The sequence below is a fragment of the Fusarium falciforme genome, chromosome 3 (assembly GCF_026873545.1).
Source record: "Fusarium falciforme chromosome 3, complete sequence".
NCBI classification, from domain to species: Eukaryota; Fungi; Ascomycota; class Sordariomycetes; order Hypocreales; family Nectriaceae; genus Fusarium; species Fusarium falciforme.
In genome coordinates this window covers 184,296-207,744 of record NC_070546.1, presented here as the reverse complement: position 1 = coordinate 207,744, position 23,449 = coordinate 184,296, and the positions used below count along the sequence as shown (strand labels likewise).

The window sequence follows — 23,449 nt, the reverse complement described above, 5'->3', positions numbered from 1 at the left end:
CGCCTGCACCGCCGCGTTATGCTCAGATAATGCGAGGGGAGACTTGAAAAATACATAATAAGGCTACTTATAATAAAAAATATATTAAATGATTATTAAGCTCTTTAAAAAAAAAAGATAATAATTAAATTTTATTAATTAAATAACTTATTATATTTTTTGTCTAATTATAAACGTTCAGATTTTTAAATTACTTACTTATTAAAAATACTAGCTTATCATATATATTATATATATTAAATATTTTATATTTCTTTTTTAATTCAGGACTTTACTAAACTTTACTTTTATTTTATTAAACATACTCTCCTTTTACTTAGATTTTAAATTATTCTTCGGCTACTTATATACTTATTAGTTAATCCTTAGTAACAACGGTTAAGAAACTGCAAAGACTACTATATTTAAGTCATGGCACAAGCAACAGACTTCTTGTAATATCCCAGAATTAAACTATTCTTATATGGTGCGGCAGAGATTTATTACATAGTCCCTCTAAAGTACCAATCTAAAGTCAGGATAGTACCGGAGCCACTCTCGACAATGTAAAGTGTTTTATTATCTCTTCCCCAAGTCAGATTCGTGGTTCCTGAGCCGAACTCTTTTGTGGTAATGATTGCCCTCGGTGTGCCGTCTTTATGATGCACGAACACGGTACCCAACGTGGAATGAGCGACGAAGAGATTCCCCTCTACATCTGTCAACAAACCGTCTGGCCCACCGACGCCAAAGTAGTTGGAGAACCGCCCTGTTCGCTGCACACTGCTATCTGCATATAGTGGTGCGAGCCAGACGCTGTTGTCCCTCGTCATGGCAACAAAGAGATTCTTCTCGTCGGCATCGAGAACCAGCCCGTTGGGTGATGGGCAGTTGCGAAGTAGTACCTCGACACGGTTGTCGCCGGTGCCCATATTGAAGTTTGAACCGATACGATACACACGCCCGGTTGGATCTTGAAGTCCGCTCATGCCCTGATCTGTAAAGATGATGCTGCCGTCACGGGCGACGATCAAGTCGTTGGGCCCCTTAAGCCGCTCACCGTTGAAACGGTTCATAACGGTGGTCAAGGTGTTGGTATCAGGGTCGAGCGCAAGGATACCCTGCTTGAAGTCGGCAATGAGAACTTGCTGTCGTTGCTCATGCCATGCTAGGCCGTTTGGTTCGCCGTCGTATTGAATCAATAGCTTCCATTCTTTGGTTGTGAGATCGACGGCGAAGATTCGACCGTAGGGAATGTCGGTTAGATACAACGTGTTTCCCCTAACAAGAGGACCTTCGAGAAAGCTGTCTAGAGGCCGCCCACGTTTCTGGTTTGTTGAGTGCTCTGAAAGGCCGAGCGTTCGAAATCTGGACGGGAGTGCGGTCAAGAGCTTTGGCTCTAAAACTGGAGGTGGAGCGAACCAATTCATCTTGCAAGATGATCGACCGACTCGCAGGTGTTGGTCTGTCGTTCAGACACTCCGTGCCCTGGCGAGAGAATGACTTTCTTTTGAGATGTGATATTAACTAATAATCGTGGTTCCTCGAAAGTCCGTTCAAACCGCGCAGCCCAGGTCTAAATTACGTCTTGAACGGAATTCTTCCGTGCCCCCCTGAGATAACTCTGGAAGTTGAGGACGGCTACGGGGAAAAGCCGTGACTACGTACCTTGTGGTGTAGAAGATGTAGGGGTTCCTCCGCATACTACTTTCGTTGTTAGGCGGGTTTTCCCCGCTCTTTGACTCGCGCAACATAACTCTGGGGCCCCATGGGGAGTTGGGGAAAGGAAGGTTTCTCCACAGACATCTTCTTGTCCCTTCACATAGCTTATTGCGTGCTAAGATTAGAGTGTTAGCCGACGGGCTAATCTGTCTCCTCCACGGGTCAACGGAATTCACCCGTGACCGGTAACCAGGGAGTCCGTAACATTATATAAGGAGCGCTTTGTACAAACCTAATTTTCTTGTAGCCATCTATACTAGTTCCTTTGCAACTGTGTTAAAAAGCCCTTGAACATCATGTCAAACATTCCAAAGGAGGAGCCATGCCTCCATCTGGAGAACGACACAGAGGCGCCGATGGCAAACGTCGAAGCTCCATTGCCCTTCAGCCCCGAGGCTGAGAAGCGACTCGTCCGAAAGCTCGACAGAACCATTCTCCCGTGGGTAATGCTCCTCTACCTCCTCTCCTATATCGACAGGAGCAATATGGGCAACGCTCGCAATATTGGCCTCGAGGAAGACATCGGCCTTAGCAGCGTCCAGTACCAGATCGCTTCAGCCTCCTTCTACATCGGGACCGTTCTTTTTGGAACTATCGGAGGTCTAATGCTTAAAGTCGTCAAGCCCTCCACATGGCTAGGCATATGTGCTGTTGGCTGGGGAGCTGTGAGCACCCTGCAAGCTACATGTACCAATCCCGGTGGACTTATCGCAGTGCGCTTCTTTCTTGGCGTTTTCGAAGCGTCCTTTGCTCCCGGATGTGCTCTTTATCTCAGCTTCTGGTACCTCAAGTCAGAGCTATCACTGCGGATCGCAGCCTACGCCGGCATGAGCGCACTGAGCGGCGTCCTGTCGGGTATTATTGCCTACGGTGTTGGGCGCGCCAATGACATGGCTATCACTTCCTGGCAAGCCCTGTTTATTGTCGAGGGTATCCCCACCGTTGCTGTCGGAGTTGTTACCTTTTGGATGCTTCCTCGTCGGCCAGAGTCTGGGAAGTCTTTCTGGTTCACTGAAAAGGAGCATCAGATCATTCTGAGTCGACGAAGCCGATTCACCAAGAACGCGGATACGGGCATCAGCATGGCTCAAGTCAAGGCGTGGGTTGACTTCTCTTTGTAGGTATTTTCTATTGATTGCTAATGAGATCCTTCAGAGCCTTCCTCGACTACCGCCTCTACCTCTTCTGCATTATGTATTCAGGACTTTCCATGTCCCTTGCGGTCGCCGCCGTCTTCCTACCTACAATTGTCAAAGACTTGGGCTATCACTCTGTGTATGCGAACCTGATGACAGCTCCCATCTACGCTGTCGCTTACGTCACTTTGCTCGTGACAGCGACATTGTCCGACAAATTTCGGGTCAGAGGTATTCCGATTACCATTGGAGGCTTGATTGCTGGTGTTGGGTATATCTGCCTTGGACTCTTGAAAGACGACACGGCGCGATATATAACATGTTTCCTCGCAGTCACCGTACGTATCCGATTACACCATTGCAGGCACTAGCTAACCCATCCTACGTTTAGGGAACTTACATGGCCTTCCCTATTGTCCTTACCTGGATTACTTCGACCTTCGCCGGAGACACTAAGGCGGGCGTCGGCCTTGGTATTGTTATCGCTGTAACGCATGCTGTTGGGGTTGCTGCGTCCAACATCTACCCCAAATCTGACGCGCCATATTATCTGATGGGCAATGCTGTGTCAAGTGCTCTTGTGTTTCTGACGGCCTTGAGCGCTGTGAGCATGAGCGTAATGCTGTACCGAGAGAATCGTAGGCGCGATCGGCGGTTTGGCAGGCCTGAAGTCGGGGTATCTATCGATATGGGAGGTGATGCGGACAAGGCTCAGGATTATCGCTATGAGATTTAAGAGTTGTATAATTGAAATCTATCTAACATTCTTGATAAGCGCGTAAAATACTTTCAATGGCCGGTGATGAAAAGAAAGAAGAATCACCTAGCTCTAGTGTTTCTTCTTCAGTAGTTAGTTTCCAGATTTGTTCGTCTTGCTTCGGGGCACCTTGGCGCCATGACGCGAGTCAAGAGGCCGCTCGAATGGCACATCTGGTGAACACTTAGGGAATGGCAGGTAATGTTCCAGTGTTTTTGGTCAGCCACTTGAAACATTACCTCTCTAGGACCGTCAGCCACAACAGCAGAAGATGTAGTTTAATTCATGATTTCATTAAAATCCAATACGTAAAACACCGTAACATGGCAAGAATTGTTTCCTTTGTAGTTAGACTAGTGTGAGTCAGTCAATAAGACCGGTGATAGGTTTTTGAACTTCGTCTGAGGCTGTAAAGCTAAGAAGAAAATGTGGAAATAACAACGACGCGTCCCCACGACACTGCGTAAAGATCACTTTCCAACCACATAAAGGCCTAAACGGCTCATAAAAGCACACCCTTCAACGCCTCTCTTTCCAGCGCATCCTCGCTTCCTTAAGTTCCGCAAGCTCTCGCTGCTTACGCTTATCCTGATAGAAGAGCACACCCAGTGTCCCAACACACACAGCGATGGCCGATCCAAAACAAGTCGCAATGATCTTTCCCGCAAGCCCGATCTCATTCTGCATCTCCATGCAGATAGTGTGCCCGTAGCTTCCTTCGGTTGCGCATAGCAGGCCAGGAGAGCAGGCACTCTTCGTAATGTTTGTTGAATAACATTCAAGGGTTGATTCATGCCCGTTAGAAGACTCGACAGGACATATTGTAGTGGACTTGATGGTTGTGGAAAAACAAGAGGCCCCAACTGAAGTGGTGGTCTCAGTTTCGGTGCTGCTCGTGGTTGATGACATTGTGCTCGATGGCAACGTGCTTGATGACTGGCTGCTAGGCTGCTTCGACGAGAGCAGCGTTGCTTTTGTGGACGCTGATGCTGCAGTCGATTCCTGAATCGCCGTGGATTCTGGTTCTGCCGAGCTTGAGGCTAGTTCCTCGGTTGTTGCAACGGGGTCAGCAGAGGAAGCAGACGCGTTATCGGTGGTTCCTGGCTCCTGGCTTGCCGACTCCTGACTTTCCGTTTGCTGGCGTCGTCGCTTTTGGTGCGAGACTTTCCCACTTTCCTCGCCTTCCCATAGCTTTTCATCCGAAGTCGGCTCAGCGCGTTTCAATGGGACGCAGCTCGCGGCGACGTAGCAAGCATTTTCAGCACGTTGCCCAACGCCATGGTCGCGGGACGCCAAGCACTCGTTCAATATTCCTGGGTAGCGACAATCCAGGAGATGAGCAAGCTCAGGGTCATATCTCGCAACTCTGTTCTGACGAGCGTCAACGCGAGGAGATGCTGTAGCCAACAAGGCCAGCACGGAAAGGAATCGCATATTTGATGATATGGTAGCTTAAAGAGATAAAGGAAAAAAAAGTAGGTGTTCAAAGCTTGGTCGCCCTGGCCCAAGATTCCGAGGTCGTGATTTGTGATGTGTGTTGCTACCACTCTTCATCTGGGTAGCACCCAAGAATATATCAATCCCGATGCATCTCAAAGCTACGTACTAGCGATGTCTCCTTGCCTGTAAATCGCTATACATGGTCCCAAACCACTGCTTTGTCAGTCGGCTGCTATAATAAGAACGGTCTGATTCCGTAGGGCTGTGTTGGTCGTCACTGTCCTACAATCTGATGTCGAAGCCGCTTAGTCATAGGAACAAGATGAACTTTAAACAAGGGGGTGAGGTTATTCGTCATCGTCTTTTTTTCGGTGCGCATGCTCTACTGAGATATCCTGTTTATCCCCACTAAAGACCTCGAGCACAGCCTCGACTCATCCCACATTCCGAGACAAGCTATTATAAGGTCTGACGATCTGCGGCAACGTTTACCGACCTAATTTTACCTTTCAGTCGTAAAGCATTACCAAGGGTCTCGCGCCTCCCATCTCAAAGCCGCGTCATTAACACGCTTTAATCCTGCAGGACGCGAGTAGCGATCCCACCAGTGCGGGTCCTCGGGGCAATGAAGGGATGTCTTTCCGCCCTTTGCCTGCTCTCTCTGGGGTTTTCATTCCGCTTTCGACCCGACTCAACAATGCCTTTAAAAATAAGATGCCCTAGAGACAATCAGGATTAAGATGGCTCTTGTCAGGCTTCTAGAGCTACATGCTCGAAATTACCGAAGTTACGGTCTTTTGCAGCATTCAATTCTGATCCTGTCATGCGTTTATAATAGGGCTTTTGGTTATTATAGCCGATAGTCTCTTTAGAAACGTTTTTGAGGCCAAGAATAGGGTAAATTGTTAAGAGCAACGGCCATAGCTAAATTGGGGGCATGTGTAGGGACGAACCTCATTTAGCCGAAGCTCAGGTTTCAGCTGATACGCATCGTCATACACAATCTGGTAGCCAATAGAGAAACATGTACCTTTTCAGAAGATATTTTAATATTGAGGAACCCAGCTGCCTCCATATCCACCTCTGATTGTTATCCTCCGCCAATGTGTTCTTTATTATAGTTGAAGCCCGGCCCTTGAAGGGTTAACTGAGCCAGAGGATCGTTATCCTCCACGACCGTGAGCGGCCTGCCGAGTTTTGCTCCCCTTCGGTAAGGACGATACCCTACTGACTCATTGCCTTGGTCAAATAGGTAGGTATGTCATCACTCATGATGCTTGGTCATCCCTCGTGGCTTTCGACATACCCACCGGGCTTCAGATGACGCTATACCCGCTTGGAGAGAGCCTCACGGCAGGGGACACTGTCAGCCATTCGCCGCATGCGGATATAATCGGTGCAACGGAACACAATAAACAACTGTGCCAACGGCAGAAGTAGAAGATACCTCCTAACAGGTACCGAGGCAATAGGGCCTTGAACGCTGTTTCACAAAATCTCTACTCCTGGGAACAGCCTTGTTATGCCCTGAACAAACGGTTAGTATTGCTTTTGCCAATCTGTGTCTCTGAATCCACAACTCGATGTTGCATGGACCAAAACGGTGGTAGATGGGCGCGGTGTCTACCAATGACTAGATTTCCGGATGTTCTTCCGCAAAATCTCCTCAACCCCCAAAAGTGGATACGTTATCAAGATTAGGCAGGGAGGAATGTGGTTTCAGAAATTGCCGCCAGATATCTGGTGAATCTCGCAGTGACAATTGTTTTCCTAGGGGACGTTTCAAATGAGAGGTACTACTGAGCGTTCTTGTTGGCCCAGTGCGATAGTCTCGGTTGTTAACCCACAGCACTGGACATTGACTGGATGAAACCACGGATATATGAGACATGAGTCATACCGGGACCTCAGCTGATGCAGTACCTTTATGGTTATGGGTATACTAGGCAGCGGCCCCTTACTGGGTAAGTCATTACGATGCGTCCAATCACGAATTTGTATCAATACGAAAATACGATGAAATCCTACCCGTTGCATGCTAAGGGTGGGTCTAATTTACCTCCTTCTTGGCCTTAGGTTTGGTTAAACTGTCTTCTATAAATCCCCCTCAGCTTGTCCTTTCCCCAACCCTGTTCAAGCCCAAGCTTCTTCACATCTTGCATCTACAGAAGCATCATATAGAAGCCCGAACCTCTCTAGACTTGCACCAGAGTTCTCTGTCAACATGGCCCCATCCCAGGTTTTCTCTCAGACTCTCCGCTCCATTACCCGCACCAAGTTCAACCAATTGGCCAGGCAGAAGGTCGCCTTCGAATCTGCAAAGACCGCGCTGCTGCGTGATGCAGACGATGAGCCCAGCCCTAAACGGGCCAAGATTTTAGTCGACGGCGCTGCCAAGCTGTCCACCACCTCTTCATTATCGCAGCCCACGGTCGAGACTCTCCAGCGATTCCTCTTTCAGGCAGAAAACGACCCTTCTGTTTCCCAGGAAGCTATAGAAAGCTACGAGCATGACTTGCGTAACGAGTTGGACGCCTGCTCGGAAAAGCACCGCTTCGCCGAACTGTACGCCAAGCTGATCAACGAGTGGATCTCGATCAGCGAATCTGACTCTAGCCATCTCCATGTCCCACGCGCCGAAAGCCAGGAGCAGCGCGCTATTTGGGAACAGTACGTCTTTTGCGCCAAAGAAGTAGATGGGGAAGCCATCAAGACTTATCTCGGCAACCTCTTCCAATCTGGAGGGTCCAGTCACGTCAAAAAGGCCTACACCGACGTCGTGGCATCAATCAAGTCTTTCCAGCTAACCTGGGACCTCGAAACTCATTTTGACGAGGATTCCCTGCAGCATTGTATCCAGGGACTCCTAAGGACCGATCTTTTGAATGACCAGAAGCGCACGACCCTCAACGACTTCCTCAGCAACAAAGTGGTTCTTCGTGAAATCGCAGACGTCCTCAACATGCGCATGCGGACACGGGCCTCATGGGAATGGGATGACGATTGTACCGTTGAGCCCCGCCGCCATCTCAACGGCCGCTACCGCTTCTACCCTGACGAGGATCTTCTTCAGTCCCTGTTCCTCTACTACATCGGCAGGAGATGGTGTGTTATGCTGCGTCAGGCAGCCGAGACCTTCTGCAAGCAACGCCAGGTGATGAAGCCGGCGTTTCCTGCTCTAAGTAAGGAGGAAGCCCGCCGTCGACAGCACTTCCTTGGGTCGACAGAGGGCAAAGCTGCCAGCTACTCTCTCTCGAACCTACTCGACGAGCATTTCGACAATGAGATCTTTCTAGATCAGTTGCCCCGCGAAATTGACGAGCAGCGTGGTGGCTACGGCGACGACAAGGCGAGTGTAGACGATAACCGCAAATCTCCCATCGCAGTGGTTCAGAAACTACTACAAACGCTACAAACCAATATCATCGTACAGAACAAGCTCGGCCGCGAGACTACCGTCATACGCTCCGACTTCAAGTGGTTTGGCCCAAGCCTCCCTCACGCGTCCATCTTTGCCGTTCTTGAGTTCCTCGGCGTGCAGCCCGACTGGATCGACTTCTTCCGCCAGGTCCTCGAATGCCCACTTCGTTTCGAAGACGACTCCCCTGACACTCCTGCTCGGACACGCAAGAGGGGCATACCGCTTAGTACACCCCTGGCTGATTTCTTTGCCGAATCAGTCCTCTTCTGTCTCGACTTTGATGTAAACCAGAGGGCTAATGGTGCTCGTCTCTATCGCCTTCACGACGACATGTGGCTCTGGAACTCGGCTGAGACCTGTGCGGCGGCCTGGCGGGTAATAACCGAGTTTACTGATCTGTTTGGTCTCGAGCTGAACGACGACAAGACGGGCAGCGCCACCATACTGCCAGGGAGCGGCGATGGCCGGATCGACGAAGCCATGGGTCTCCCCTCAGGTGATGTCACCTGGGGCTTCCTGAAGCTTGACACGACCGCCGGGAGGTTCGTCATCGACCAAGCCAAGATTGGCGTGCACATCGACGAACTCCGTCTTCAGCTAGACGCGTGCAGAACCACTCTAGACTGGATCCGGGCATGGAACACATACGGTTGCCGTTTCTTCACGACCAACTTCGGATCCCTGGCAAGGTGCTATTCTCGCGCCCACGTTGACGCCATCATCAGCACATTCCGTCATATCCAGCATGTGCTCTTCCCCTCACTTCGTGGGGGCGTTGGCGCCCGGCTGAAGGAAATGCTCGCCGAGCGGTTCGACATTACCGACGTGCCTGACGGCTTCCTGTACGCACCCGTCGCTCTGGGCGGCCTGGGTCTCCAGAACCCGTTCTTAATGCCGTACATTTACCGCGACGGGATGCCCGAGGATGCAGGCGTGCAGATGGACATGTTCCTTGAGGCGGAGAAGCTAGACTACGACGCGGCAAAGAGGGCGTTTGAGTCGTCGGACGAGCAGTGTGACGACTTAAGTAACAACGGACAATTCTATCCTGACTTCATGGACTTAGAAGACGACAACACCTTCTTCAGCTTCGAGGAGTACACCCGGCACAGAGAGAGGACATCGGCAGGGTTACGAACTGCTTTCCACGATATCAGCCAGGAACCCCTGCCGAAGCCACTCGAGCCGCCTAAAATCCTCTCGGGGCTGCTGCCCGAGGATTGGGACGACATGGCGCCTTACGACCAGTGGATTTGCCTGCAGCACTCGAAAGAGATGGTTGCGCGGTTTGGCGGCTTGGTTATTCTCGAGAAGGGGATGCTGCCGACGGGAGTGATAGAGATGCTGCAGCAAAGCCGATTTCAGTGGCAAGGCTGAGATTCGGAATCAGTTATCACAACAGGGTACAGGGATGACGGCTAAGAAAGGGGTAATTGGCCACAAAAATGAGGAATACTGGCATCAATGTGATAGCATCAACACCCACTACCATAAACCGCCGTAAATGGCATGTGACATCCGATGATATTCTCAAATAATAGTAAGATCTAGATCCTGACCAACTTATTCATCGACCTTCTTGATTTGTGCAATAGCCCAGTTATGAGAAGCCAGCGTAGCTTCATGCAGACTCTCATCCGGCAAACCAAGAAGGCCGTTGTGGGTTTCAAACACACCTTCACCCGTGGGGTAGAACGAGCGAGCGTACAGGGCCTTCAGGAAGCCAGTTCCAACCCCTTTAGAAAGTTCGTCCAATCCCTGTTGGAAACGCTCAGTGGCAGGCTGATAGGAAATACTCCAGTCCTTGTCAGTCTGGCCCAGCAGCTCGTTGACACTATCGAGTAGCTCCCGTTGGTTAAGAGTGAAGCTCTTGATGTAGACAGGTTTGTTAGCGAATTGCGCTAGAGTGGTGGACTTGTCGTTTTCATCCTCCGGGAGCTTCTTGAGGTTGACCAACGAGACCAATGCACGTCCAGTCTGAGGCCAAGTAGTCGTGTTGACGCGAGTCTTGCCGTCATCATAGAAGGTGATGGATTTGTTCGAGAAATCGAAGCCGTATGTGAAAGGTCCAACACCGAGGCTGTATTCGTACCAGAAGTTGGGTGTGATAGCAAGCCACTGGCAGCCAAGTTCTTCAATTTCCTTGACGCTGGCGTAGATGTACTTGAGCGCTTCAATGTCTTCTTGCAGCTTTGGGTTGGCATAGAAGTCTACACCATAGGCGTTGGGCACGATGTAAGGAACTCCTGCCTTTCCGGCTGCCCTGACGATTTTGCTATGGGTGTCTGGAGGTGCAGTAAGGGCCATGGTGATGACCAAGAAGTCTCGGCCTTTCAAGGCTTCGATCAGCGTAGCCTCGTCGTCATAGTCGACATGAGCAAGCTTCACGCCATCCGGCACGGTGGTGTTACTGCCTTTACGTGTAAGGGCGGTGACTGTCTGATTTCCAGGCGACTTGAGGAGATGTTCAGTGAACACCTTGCCTATCTGTCCTGTGGCCTTGGGGAAAATTAGCATCTTGTCAGAGCGCTGAAAGTCTGGTATGGGAATACGTACGCCAACAATAGCCACATGCTTGATGGCATTGACAAAGCCTTCAGGCTGGTCCTTGGCGTATTGGGATGCCATGGTGATGAGTGAGTAGTGAAAGTAGTGTAGATAAGATCTGATACTCAAGAGAGAAAAATGGTTTTGTCTTCGTTGTTTCCCAGTTGCGAAATGGCTTTCACAAGAACTCTTATATATCTGCGATGCGCTTACAAACTCGTGCTTTCCTCCTCGCCCACCATAACGCCGAAGGCCAATAACTTCACCGGGGGCCCACTCATTCGAGTTTCCGGGTTGGCCATCACGACCACGACTCAAATACTGTACTAGCTAGCACGATGTCCTAGCACGATGTCATGCAAACAGCATTTGATTCGTACAAAAGGTTAATAGTAAAGCCAACCTCTATAGGCTTTGACAGATACGTGGATTCCGTTCTCTGATGACTTATTCCACGGCAAGTTGTTCGCAATGATAACCTGAGCCTGTATTGCCACTGTCTAGACCAGAGCATCGGCTGATTGACAACACGGTGGCCTTGAGGACCCAGTATGTGAAGCTGGTGGGCAGTGCTCTTCGCCAACCTACAGTTTTCCTCCTATGTTTTGTGAAGCCAAGCACAGATTGCCCACCATACACCTGGGTAGTCCATTTCAGCACAGGTAGTGGAAATTCGGTATTTTTGGCACCATAAATGTTGTATATACATCTTGCAAGGCACACGAACGTCGATTCTTCATCATCAGAGCACATTTACCCTTAAGCTGCATGTTCCTAGCCTGACTACGCAGGAAGGTTTAATCCTGCAAGCTTCTCGCAAGCCTTGACTACCTTCTCCTGCAGATCGACGTCACCAGACTCCGGAAGCGGTTCACCCAGCCGCTTCTTCGGCTCAAAGTACTTTCCAGTCAAGGTTTGATCATAGTCTCCTTCAGCAAGCATAACATATGTCTGCACGCCATCCTCCAGCGTATCTGGTGCGCCCTCGCCGCCAATCTTCGTAGCCACCCAGCCAGGGTGAACAGAAGTAACCGACGTGTTTTTGAACCGTCTTGCTACCGCATTAGCGAGTAGCATCACATGTAGCTTTGAGTCGCAGTAAGCAGGAAAATCCTGGAACTGAGCTTCTCCTCGCTCAAGCCAGAAGATATCTTCGATCCTTGTATCGGCCTGGCGGTGCAACTGAGACGAAATAAAAGCGAGCCGCTTGGGAGGGGTTATCAGGGAAGTCAAAATGTAAGGTGCAAGGACGTTAACGGCCACCATGGCTGGAATTCCTGTATCAGGTGTTTTTCGGAACGGTCCGTAGAGCATGCCAGCATTGTGAATAATGGCATCAAAGGGTCCGGCAGCGTTGACTTCGTCGGTGAGTTTCTTTGTCTCCGACACAAGTGACAAGTCGGCGATAAAGATGCCTGCGGCGCCTGGGCAGTTCGCCTTAGCGTCGGCTGCACGCTTGGCGTTACGCGCATGGAGGTAGACGGTGTGTTTGCGTTGAACGAGTTGACGAGCAGCCTCAAGGCCGAAGCCATCAGCAGACCCAGTGATGAAAATACGTGCCATGTTGCAGAAAGGGTGAGAGGCGGTGATAATAGTAATAAGTTTTTGATCAATGCTTCAAGTCGACGCCATAATGGTCTTCTGGATACGCCGGTTATATAGCTCAGCTTTAGCAAGCCCGCCCACATTTGTTCCGATGCCTCTGAAACTGATTTGTAACTAAGCCGCGAGCGACAAAGCTCGGTCACATTTTCGGCTTTCCTTGGCCCACATACAGCTCGGCAATTGTCATTTTTAAAGAAGTCCGTGGCCAGATGGGGATCTTAGACTCGGACTTAACGGACCTGTCATTGCCTCCCCATTAACGCCAGCAAGGCTTCTGAAGACTCTTGGCTGTTCTCGATCGTCGGTCCCCTTTTCGTCAATTTTGCACCTTAATAGCCATAAATCCACATATCGCAGGCATCAAAGCGGCTACGGACGGATGTCACTTGTGCGACAAGAGCTAGGGAGGAGTTAGAAGGTAAACTTGGTCTCATTAATAGATGGATTATCACTGTTTAGGCACAATTGGAAGCATTCTTAGATCCTAACTATCGCCTTACACAATAGTGTAGACAGCCTTTTCCGCACTGATCGGGCGAACCCCAGGTATCTTGTTTGGGGATACGAGCGCAAGACCATCAGCAATCTTGTCGAGGCCACCAGGCATCTGGCGGATTGGGTTTCCTGCCAACTTCGCTTTTCCTTGCGAGGCTTCCGAACCAAGATACGCGAAAAACTCAGCAGCAAATCTACGTGCTTCTGGGTTTGCGGGAATGCTGGCACCTGCGATAATCAATCAGCCATCAAGGTGAACTTATGCACGTTTACTCCAAATAGTTTGCGTACCTTGATAACCAATCTCCACGCCCAAACCCTCCCACACAGCACCAATCATGGGATTGTGCTGCAGCTTGTTGATGTCGAACTTCCCGAGAGCCGGACTTCGATAGACTGCAAAACGGCCGTCAGAAGCCAGAATCGAATCGACTTGCTCGACAGTCGGCGAAACAGAGACGGCATCGATGGCGTAATGAACACCTCCGGATGCTTCCGTCAATTTTCGGACTTGCTCGGGCCAATCAGTGTCGTGGTAGTCAACCAGAACATCGAATTTGTAGGGTTTCTCTCGCAGCAAGTCGTGCTTGGATGCGCTGGCCACCCCAATGAGACGGATCTTTGTGCCTGAGAACTGCTCGCTCAATCGGACCATCTGTGCCGCAAAAAGGCCCAGAGACGCGGTCGCTCCGTAAATGAGAAAATTGACTTCGTCCCCAGGTCTCAGCCCGAGCCTACCGAAGCCTTCTGTCTCAGCAAAGGGACACGGAATTTGAAGCCTGCTGAAGACTCCTTGAGCTGCAGTGAGGCCGCACATGCTGACGCTAGCGGCTTCTTCGAGGGTCATGCATTCAGGAACATGCCACGCCAGATCCCATTCAACGCAGACGTATTGCGCAAATGCACCTGGTCGCTCGTTGACAGAACAGGCTGAATATGAAATAATGCGTCAGCAGACAGATAAACCTCACTTGTTACCGTGTGGTGAGACATACCGCCTTGAACAAAACCTGCAACACGCGTGCCGACTTGGGTACGGGGATCATCTAGTTTCTCGACATCTGTGCCGACTTTCGTGATCACACCCGCAAAGTCACTCCCAACTACACGGCGATCCTGAGCAGCGACAGGGTTCGCCGTATACAGCCAGTCAACTCGGTTTAAGGCAACAGTGCTGACCCGAATCAAGATCTCTGATGGACCTGGTTCTGGGGTTGGTATGTCTTGGATGGAAACAAGCTTATTTTGCGGCGTTACGACCAGAGCCTTCATTGTAGCTATATTGTCGTTTAAATGAAGAATGAAAAAACTGATTGAGTAATAGAAGATATTGGAGACCCCATAGGCGGTAGTCCAGGAGGTTATATATGCCAACCAACATCAAGGTCTTGGCTGAACGGTCCCTCCAAGGGGGACCTACCCTAGGACCAAGGCATGAAACTCAGCCCACATAAATGCCGATGAGGTCTTTGGTTGATAAGCTCCCGATCCCATATTAGGCTAGTGGCACGCCAACCCCACTTTATTGTCTCGGTTTGCAGCATATCTCCATGGAACTTTCCTTAACTCCATCCATCTCCGATTCAGCCCAGGTTAACTACCCACTTCAATGACTTCACTACACCCTGACCATTGTACCATTCTGCATCATATCAGAAGATAGAATGATTGATCATGCAAGTATGTATCTCCTCACTATCATAGCTTGCTATCCGCCCACGGCCATACTAGTCCAGGGCGTCGGTAACTAACCCCTTTCACAGTTAGACTCAGCGGAGACGATGCACAGAACTTCTTGGAGACCCAGCCGTCCGAAGCTCCTACCACTCGCTTCACTTGTGACTGCGGTAAGAGCTACATGCGCAAAGAGCATCTCCGACGTCACCAATCCACTCATGACGGAGAACCACACAAGTGTCACATATGTGGGCAGGTTTATTGGCGCAAGTGAGAATGCCGCATATTGCATTATATTGGGACAAGTCTAAACAACTCATTTCTAGAGATGTTCTCCAGCGCCACTTGACCACTCATAAAGATCATCCTCCAGCTAGACCACGCGCTTGCGATGCTTGTCGTGCAAACAAGACCAAGTGCGATGGCAATGGAGTAGTCGATTGCACATTTTGCAAGAAAAAGTCTATGCCCTGTCACTATTCCCTGCGTCGCTCCAGGGCTCGAAAAGGGGCGCTTGCTAGAGGACACGACACGACACGTTTCGATCATCACTCATCCCAGGGTGTTTCTACAGATGAGCCTGCCCAGAACGCGATACCTGAAACCACAGTAGAGACTAGTGGCGCATCTTCTATGATGACCGCAAGCTCAGAGAACCCTCCTAATGTTGTATCACCCTCGCTTCTGCATGTTGACGCGACTGCTGAGCCCGAGTCGTTGGATGATACGGCCTGTCTCAAAATGATCCTTCAGGAACTATCTACATCACCGCCCAGATCGAGTCCCTTGCACGACACAGATTTCCCCGACACCATGGAAACGTGGCTGCTAGATTGCTTTGAATCTTATGTTGATCATTTTCATCATCGATGGCATATCATAACCGCGCCTGCCTACGAGTTCAAGAAGAAACCTTATGACAACGCGGCATCTGTCCTGATGATTGGGTCCTATTTTTCTCATTCCACAGACCAGAGACATTTGAGTGTCACAATTCACGAGAAACTAATGGATCATTATCTGCAGCTAACAGTGCGTGTGTCTGCTCTCTAATACAGCATTTGGAAGACATCAGCACGCTGACATCTGTGTAGGAATTGATCGTAGAAGGCAAAATGATACCGGATACAGTGAGACAGCTTGAGACGTATCAGTCGATTTTGATGAATATTATCTTCGGATTATCCTTAGCTGTCAGCGCTTACCCTCCATGCCTATTCAAACAAAGCTGACGCTGGTACAAAGCAAGAGAGAACAACAGCACGAGCTGACCACTTATGTGGTCGATTAATCGAGACGATGCGGAGTACCGGCTTTTTCGTCCAATCTCGGGCGCAGAGTATCCTTCAGAGCGAGTTTCCCGGTGATTATGGCCCTTGGATAGGCATGTTTATCGATGAGTGGAAAAGGTTCGTTGCTCTCGCATTGTTGTAGCTATTTATAACCTGTCCTGAGCTGACCAATGGAGACTCATTTGTAATCTATTCAAGGTAGAGACACAAATATCTCTCCTTTATCGACAGCGTCCTCGGCTGCTCAACAAAGAGCTTAGTACACCCCTACCATCAACTTTCTCTTTGCGGAACTGTTATGATTTCGGCACTTTTACTCATCGGGAAAAACGCGAAAGTTCGGGTCGCGACGTCAAATTGTCCATGATGATGAGATATCCTGACTGGTTCCTCCCTGATCCGTTGCTGGTTGAAGACATCCACCTCGGCCTTTGTGGTCTGGCTTTCGATCTCTTCGAACTGCAATCTCATTCTGTCCCAAGTGCGCGGGATAATGTCGCAGCGATCTCTAGCCGCGCCAACATTGTGCGACGGCTTGCAATTTGGGCTGTACATATTAAGGTTATATCTCAGAAACTTTCATCCGACGCATCTAACCCAGGCGATCACGATCTCGTAACTGCGTACCTTCAGCGACAGGATGAGACTAGTGTCTTGTCGAATGATAGGTTGGTTGTCAAAGATCGTATTCAAGATATCTTTCAAGAGACGACAACGCTGTATGACAAACTTCAGACTCTACTTTCAGTTGACGAGCGAAATTGAACTCATTTAAACCTCAGTGGTTGCAATGGAACCAGGGTCATAGCTCCCGCTCTCTGGAAGGCGCAGGACTTGATGAAGGCTTCTGTGAAAGTGGATGAGAGAAGACGGTTATGCTAGAAATAAACCATGACCTTTCATAAAACGATCTCAAGTATGAGTAAGATCTCTTTCCCCGAAGTCTGAAAGATCTAGGAAAGGGCAGTCACACAAACTAGGAAAGTACAAAAACTAATGCCGCACAACGCTTGAAGCATACTAAAATAACATTACTACGGAATCAGCTCTCAGACTGAAGAATGAAAATTGATAATGTAGGGCTAGGCCCTCGACCGTTTACTTGGACGTCAGGTTCTCAGAGAGATCCTTTACTGTGTAGCCCCAAGTTCCTCCACGATCTTGTCCGCGGCGGCTAGGGCAAAACAAGCAGCCGTGAGGGTCGGGTTGCAGGCATTCGCGGTGGGGATAACACCGCAGCCGCCAAGGACGAGGTTATCCTGATGCCAGACTTTTCCGAACCGGTCAACGACACTGTCCTCGTCGCTCTCGCCAGCGCGATAGGTGCCGCAAATGTGGAGAGCGGATCCCGGAGCGAGATACTTCGGCTCAGCCCCAGGGAGGAAGCCTCCAAGCTTCCTTGCCACATCAACCATACTGGCGGAAGTTAGTGTCGACTTCAGGGACACCAAAGCGATTTTGGGGGTCTTACTCAGTGATCATACCCTGGCAACGGTCCAGGGCGGCTTGATCCAGGGAGAAGTGAAAGGTAGGCTGTTGCAAAAGTCAGACATGGGTTTATGGTTCAGGTCAAGCCGTACGTACCTGTGGCATTCTAAACTGATCTTGGTAAGTCTTGGAGAACTCGACATAGTTGCTCTCCTTTGGTTCCATGTAGGTGAACCAGCGCAAATCGACGATGAGACGCTGGTCAACGGTAGGGGGGACTTGGCCATAGCCAAAGGCGTCGCGGTGAATCTGGGTGTGCCAGGGATACTTTTCAGACAAAGGAAAATAGCACTGAGGATCAGGGTCGTTGAATGGGAAGGGAAGTGGGTCATTGGGGTGTCTCTTTCGGTGAATCTTGACATACTTGTCCCAGCCAAGATGGTAGGGATCCTTCTCAACACTATCCACAAGGTTTCTGTTGAGGACAACTTGACAGAATGCCATGGGCTGCTCTGTCATATAACGGCCCTGGTTGTGAAATCATTGTTAGCGGGTGCTCCAACCTCCGGTTGCTGCTGAACTTACCAGTGCTGGGAGTGAGTCCGCCAGATCATAGTTTCCAAATTCAGAAGAGTTGAACAGAATCCCGGGGTAAGCACGGCACCGGCACAGACGATGTACTTCTTGGCCTTGATGTAATACTGTTTGTCTGTCAAGATGTCCCTGACGACCGCCATCTCGACCTGTTTGGTTGGTCCCAGAGCAAGCCCAAGGCACTGGGTGTTAGGCTTGATTTCGAACAGGGGGTTCTGGCTCTTGGGGTCCGAAAGATCACCCAGAATGGTGGCAGTTGCGGACCACTCGACGTAGTTCTGGTTCTTCTCGCTTCTCTTGCAAGCCAGAGGCATGCTTCTCATCTCACGGCCCTCAAAAGACTTCTCGAGGGTCTTCTTGACAAGTTGCTGACGAATGGACTTGTCAAAGGCGGTCTCGGTTGTATCAAACAGCTTCTCTGCCCTGTCGTATAGGCCATCCCACTCCTCGTTACTGAAGAGATCTGATCTCTCAATGGGATTTTCACGTGGAGTACAGCAGGTCCAGTGGGAGCCCATGCCGCCGACAACGCGGGATGCAGCCGCCGCCGGTAGGTTTTCAAAGGGCTTTTGGTCTGGGTTTTGACCATTCTTGATGAACGCGAGCTGGTCCGCCCTGAAGGGTTTATTAGTTAAATGGCCGGCGTGAAGCGAGGTGTAGATTGTAGCATACTTGGGGGCCCACGATGATGGCTCCAGGACAACATCGGTAGTGTTGGTCGGGACGGAGAGCAGGTTCAATTCTCCCTTGACAGTACTGTCAACCGGTTAGCGAAAGACATTCAAGGCTTGGCTTCTGCGAACACACTTGGTAAACAGACTGATGTCCTTCTGGACAGCCATACTGTTCTTCTTGTGGTCACCCACGCGTCTCGTCTCCCTAAATGCCAAATCAGCCAAAGTTCGTGCTCTTTATACCGCTAGGTGTTACGTGCTGCTCTCCGATGTCAATCATCAGGACCTTCTTTTTTTTGTCGACAAGGGTGCGAGCAAAAACAGCACCAATGGGGCCCGACCCAACGATCAAGACTTCTGTCTTGATGAGGGGGGTATCAGGGTTGGAGCCGGTAGATTGGGGGACTTCAGGACTCATGGCTGCGGTTGATGTTTGTCGGTGCTTTCGAGTAGTGGGTGTGTTGGACGATCGGAAAGAAAATGTTGTGATCCTGTATGAGATGGAAGACGTGCTTCCCATTTAAATATTTCAACCACCGGCTTTCACGGTCTCTTGCCAGGGTGTTCGGAGATCACAGCATACCACAGTTTTGAGTATGGCTTGATGTGGCGAGCTATGTGTTTCTCTTCCCCTCCTGGAGATATGAGATATTCCTAAGCTATTCGGTACTGCAGAATTGATTGATAGACATCTTGCTAGATTCAAGGATGTGGCCAAGAGAATAGGAACCCCCTGTAACAACGAGTACTTGCGACAGCCCGAGACGTGGCTATAAATTTTGTCCCATTAAGGTATGTGGCTTTTCTGGAATAAGAAAGCTGAAATTCTTTCTTGGGTGCCACTGAGTCCGTCTATTGGCAGATTGGCTGCTTGGAAGGGAGAACCCCACGCAGCTGTAGCAGATGTGAACCTCCGTTCGGGCTAGACCATTCTTCGTCCCAATCTTCCATTTTCTACTCTCGAATTGGGCATAGGAGATAGGCTGCATCGGCAGCTTTGGCTAAGAAACCTGACCCGCCGAAGACTATTGGTTGATAAACGATACTACGCCTGGGGGTCCAGTTGGCGGGTAACCGGCCTGATACGGAGTGCCTTTGAGTCGATATCATATTAGATGAGGTAGATAGAGGCCGCTTGTAGAAGTTTTGCCGGGGTGACTTCGTACTACGTTCACGACATAAAGGAGTTTTTGCAGACTGAGAACCGCAAACTTACCATTAGCTCTGGAACACATGTCAAGTTTGTGGCGCCATTTGGTAAATGGTGTGGGCATCATGGGTGCGGTGGCTCGAGACGCTTACGCGAAGGCCGGCATGGAGGTTAGGTTCATTAACGATTTTCCTGATTTTCCATGACGTCTCGGCCGTACACAAGATCAAGAACACACTAATAAAACACACGATTTGACGATTGGTTCATGGGGAGGGTAGCGAATTGTGTTGAGGATTCAACTCGCTGAGGCAAGCCGATAGTGAGTGGTGGTAATTGTCTACCATAGCCGTTTCATGCAGAGAGGCTGGTGTGAGTTAGCAAAATTGATGCCACTGGTGACTCTGATGTCGTCGGTAGACATCAAGGGACAGCGCAGAAGTGTGTAGTCTTCTTGTGTAGGAGTGTCTAAGCTCAAGAGAGAATTAGGCGCACAGACCTTTGCAACTCCAAGGGGATGGACCTTTGGCCTTAATTTATCTAGCCCCTTATCGCATTCGTAGAATCTCCCGTCTGATTGGCTCTATCGTACAGGATCCAGAAGGTAGTGTGCTAGTCTTGCATAACCACGGGGAAATTGCAACAAAGGCAGAGCGTCACCTCGAGTCCTCGACCAACCATCAACCCTGTCCGTATACCCCATCACGTGGTACTTTTTCGACTTATCCGACGTCTTGTCCGCTCCATCGCATCCTATCCGCAGCCAGTCTCTGAACCTCCCTCCCCCCCGCATCCCAAATGAGCACTCCATACAACAGACGCATGGGCGCATGCCTGCAATGTTCCCAAAGAAAGCGCAAGGTGAGATTACCACATCGGCTGCCGGAACTTCCGATTATGATACAAACCTATGGACAGTGCGATCATAAGCATCCACGATGCTCCCAGTGCCTTAAGACAGGCCAGATCTGCGAGCCCAAGACATTCAGGTCATTCACTCCGTCTGCTTTCAATACGGGACGATGGACTGAAGGGCTCTTGGGATCGTCGCCCGCATCGGAGCCCAATAAGGATGTCGAAACGGACTTGTCGCATGCGCAGCGGACCCTTCTATCCACTCTTGAAACTTCTCTACGTACCCCGGACGGTCGTCAAGAGGATTTCACAGAAGCGGGTCATGGCCTATGCCAAACGCCTATTCGTCCAAGTCCTTATCCTGACTTGGCTCTTGGGCATCTATCACAGCCAACCAGCCATACCTCAAGCCCTCCAGGCCTCGGCTTTATCCCAGACGCCTGGTACGATAACCCCGTTAGCATAACGGCATTCCTAACAGAACCGCACCACTCGGCCAAGGATACCGGGAACGAAGGAAATACTACCACAAATGGAATGCAGGTGGCCATCCCCGAGTTTTTCCCATTAGAAGTTTCACCGAATCAACCGTACTGTCCGATGCCTTGGCCAGACGACATGCTTGCATCGCCTGAGAGGCGCTTCCTCTGGCAGTATTTCCTTTCCGCAGCCGAGACCGATTTCCTATGTCTGGACTGGGAGGATGTCGGCCACTTGTACGCATATCAGCACCCATACATCACCAATCTCCCTTACATGGCGCTCTCCAACGCTGCCCTACGTGGCGCCATCCTTTGCTTCAGTGCCGCCCAATACCAGCTACGATTCGAGCGGGAAGATTTCATCGTCACGAAAAGTGTCACATGCTCTGAGGCGGTTCGGTCCATGGAAATCCAACTGTCGAGCACGACACGCGATGAGAGCAATCTACTTTCCTTCGTCTACGCAGCTACCTTGCTCTACTCTTTTGGACCTGAGCGTCGCGATTATCTCCGGATAGCGTCACAGCTTGTCATCGAGTTTTTAGCGGGATGGAAACCAGAAGTAAACACGTCCAAGTCGTATCCCGAGATAACGCTGACGGAATACCGCTGGACTGTCATATGTACGCTGTGTTCTTTGCAGAAGCCCAATCCTGCTCTGGGGGACCGGATCTGCCACATGATCGAGATGGGAGACGATGAAGTCGAACAGAAATATTCCAACGCCTTTCAGAGCTGGGTTAGCCATCCCATTTACACATTTTCACCTCGACTCGTCAATCCCTTATTGCGAATCGGCCGGCTGTTGCAAAGCCAACTCTCCCAACTTGATGGTGGAGCTCATCACGAGCCCCCTCCAACTTGGGGAAGCCGAGTGGCAGAGGCAGAAGAAATCCTCCTTCAAGCTCGTGAGCGCGATGCGAATGTCTCAAAGTCGGCACTCGACGGTGCAGATCCAGTGGCCGTGGTCGCACTCAACGAATCCATGTATGCAGCAAGTTCCATCCTACTCTACGCTCGCATCCATGGTCTGCCGTTCACAGCGCCATTCATACGTCGACAGACACGCATAGTTGTGGATGAGATCTCCAAGATCCAGCCCACATCGCACGTCTCTTATGCCATAGTCTTCCCACTCTTTGTAGCCGGATGCGAGGCCGTGGAGCCGCAAGTACGGGACGTGGTCGAACAGAGACTTCGGGAGCCTCGAGGAGTATCATATAATCGTGGAGACGTTATTGGCGCCCTCCATCGTATTTGGGAGATTCGAGATCTCGAGCCAGGCCTCCCATGGCCGCACTGGGTTGATAAAGGTAAGCACGTCTTCTTGGGCTGTCATGAACGCTCTTTTGAACACACTGGGCTAACGGAGATACAAGTGGAACCAGGATATCGAGATATTTGCTTGATGTAGATGGTGATCTTTCATCAATAATTTCACGCTGGGCATGTTTTGGTCTGGGTCCATGGATAAGGGACACGCGACTGCCGTCGTTATGTCAAAGGTTGGAGGATCAGTCTTGTAGTTTGATGCCACCTTTTCTCTTCCCAAGGAGGGACAAGATCCCTGCTTTCTTCCTCCTCGACAGTGTCCTCGGGTATCTTGATAGTGATCATATGACAATACGTCGCATTCGCACTCAAAGTTTAATGCTTATCGTTTGAACGGTTGCCACAATCTGGCTTAGCTTCCGCCTGGGATGCGGTTGAATTACCCAATCAGGACTGGCCTAATCGACCCACCGGGACCAAAAGGGAAAGTCGACGCGAACCATGATGTCGCCGCCGGCGCCGGCCCAGGCTCACCGAGCGGCTTGACTACGCGTCTGTTCCAAGTCTTCAAATGTTCGACCAGGCTCGTAGAACTTCTAGGCTCAGCGGTGGAATGAAGAGATCATGCTGCTGGACTGTCAACAGGGCTTTTATCCTGTAGAAGTAACGATAAGATGGTGCTGAGAATTGTTAATTGATCCCATGCTCGCCACCTTGTGTCCAGCCAAGATCATCCCCTTGGCCCCCACACTTGATGCTTCGGTGGATAACATTTGCATGATCTTGACAGTGGCTTGAGTAATTTAAACCGTAGTAGTAAGCTTTATTCCGATGGGTCCGTCTCCTCAACCATAAGGACAGGGAGCAGCACGCTGTCTTGGAGGTTCACTAAGTTGGTGACCACAGTACTTCTCAAGTTGACA

The 23,449-nt window shown here is 50.1% G+C and overlaps 9 protein-coding genes across 9 annotated transcripts; 4 read left to right on the top strand and 5 right to left on the bottom strand.

The window, feature by feature from the left end:
• Positions 1–482: 482 nt before the first annotated feature.
• NCS54_00337200 (SGL domain-containing protein) lies at positions 483–1,409 on the bottom strand (the record flags this gene model as incomplete). Its single annotated transcript, XM_053148949.1, has 1 exon — positions 483–1,409. The coding sequence occupies one exon, from the start codon at positions 1,407–1,409 to the stop codon at positions 483–485; it is 927 nt and encodes a 308-aa protein (XP_053004924.1).
• A 588-nt stretch (positions 1,410–1,997) lies between these two features.
• On the top strand, positions 1,998–3,573 carry NCS54_00337100 (uncharacterized protein; the record flags this gene model as incomplete). The annotated part of the gene is made up of 3 exons (XM_053148948.1): positions 1,998–2,800; positions 2,857–3,175; positions 3,229–3,573. 3 exons carry the CDS (start codon positions 1,998–2,000, stop codon positions 3,571–3,573), a joined length of 1,467 nt encoding a protein of 488 aa, XP_053004923.1.
• Positions 3,574–7,258: 3,685 nt separating this feature from the next.
• NCS54_00337000 (Hypothetical protein) lies at positions 7,259–9,832 on the top strand (the record flags this gene model as incomplete). The annotated part of the gene is made up of 1 exon (XM_053148947.1): positions 7,259–9,832. One exon carries the CDS (start codon positions 7,259–7,261, stop codon positions 9,830–9,832), a length of 2,574 nt encoding a protein of 857 aa, XP_053004922.1.
• Positions 9,833–10,018: 186 nt separating this feature from the next.
• On the bottom strand, positions 10,019–11,083 carry NCS54_00336900 (NAD(P)-bd-dom domain-containing protein; the record flags this gene model as incomplete). Its single annotated transcript, XM_053148946.1, has 2 exons — positions 10,019–10,954; positions 11,012–11,083. The coding sequence occupies 2 exons, from the start codon at positions 11,081–11,083 to the stop codon at positions 10,019–10,021; spliced, it is 1,008 nt and encodes a 335-aa protein (XP_053004921.1).
• A 702-nt stretch (positions 11,084–11,785) lies between these two features.
• On the bottom strand, positions 11,786–12,565 carry NCS54_00336800 (Hypothetical protein; the record flags this gene model as incomplete). The annotated part of the gene is made up of 1 exon (XM_053148945.1): positions 11,786–12,565. One exon carries the CDS (start codon positions 12,563–12,565, stop codon positions 11,786–11,788), a length of 780 nt encoding a protein of 259 aa, XP_053004920.1.
• A 538-nt stretch (positions 12,566–13,103) lies between these two features.
• Positions 13,104–14,374, bottom strand: NCS54_00336700 (PKS-ER domain-containing protein; the record flags this gene model as incomplete). The annotated part of the gene is made up of 3 exons (XM_053148944.1): positions 13,104–13,330; positions 13,394–14,032; positions 14,098–14,374. 3 exons carry the CDS (start codon positions 14,372–14,374, stop codon positions 13,104–13,106), a joined length of 1,143 nt encoding a protein of 380 aa, XP_053004919.1.
• A 392-nt stretch (positions 14,375–14,766) lies between these two features.
• On the top strand, positions 14,767–15,053 carry NCS54_00336600 (C2H2-type domain-containing protein; the record flags this gene model as incomplete). Its single annotated transcript, XM_053148943.1, has 2 exons — positions 14,767–14,782; positions 14,866–15,053. The coding sequence occupies 2 exons, from the start codon at positions 14,767–14,769 to the stop codon at positions 15,051–15,053; spliced, it is 204 nt and encodes a 67-aa protein (XP_053004918.1).
• A 2,148-nt stretch (positions 15,054–17,201) lies between these two features.
• Positions 17,202–19,185, bottom strand: NCS54_00336500 (Pyranose 2-oxidase; the record flags this gene model as incomplete). Its single annotated transcript, XM_053148942.1, has 7 exons — positions 17,202–17,487; positions 17,543–17,604; positions 17,656–17,959; positions 18,085–18,708; positions 18,766–18,849; positions 18,901–18,968; positions 19,024–19,185. 7 exons carry the CDS (start codon positions 19,183–19,185, stop codon positions 17,202–17,204), a joined length of 1,590 nt encoding a protein of 529 aa, XP_053004917.1.
• A 1,530-nt stretch (positions 19,186–20,715) lies between these two features.
• On the top strand, positions 20,716–22,668 carry NCS54_00336400 (Hypothetical protein; the record flags this gene model as incomplete). Its single annotated transcript, XM_053148941.1, has 2 exons — positions 20,716–22,567; positions 22,634–22,668. 2 exons carry the CDS (start codon positions 20,716–20,718, stop codon positions 22,666–22,668), a joined length of 1,887 nt encoding a protein of 628 aa, XP_053004916.1.
• Positions 22,669–23,449: the final 781 nt, after the last annotated feature.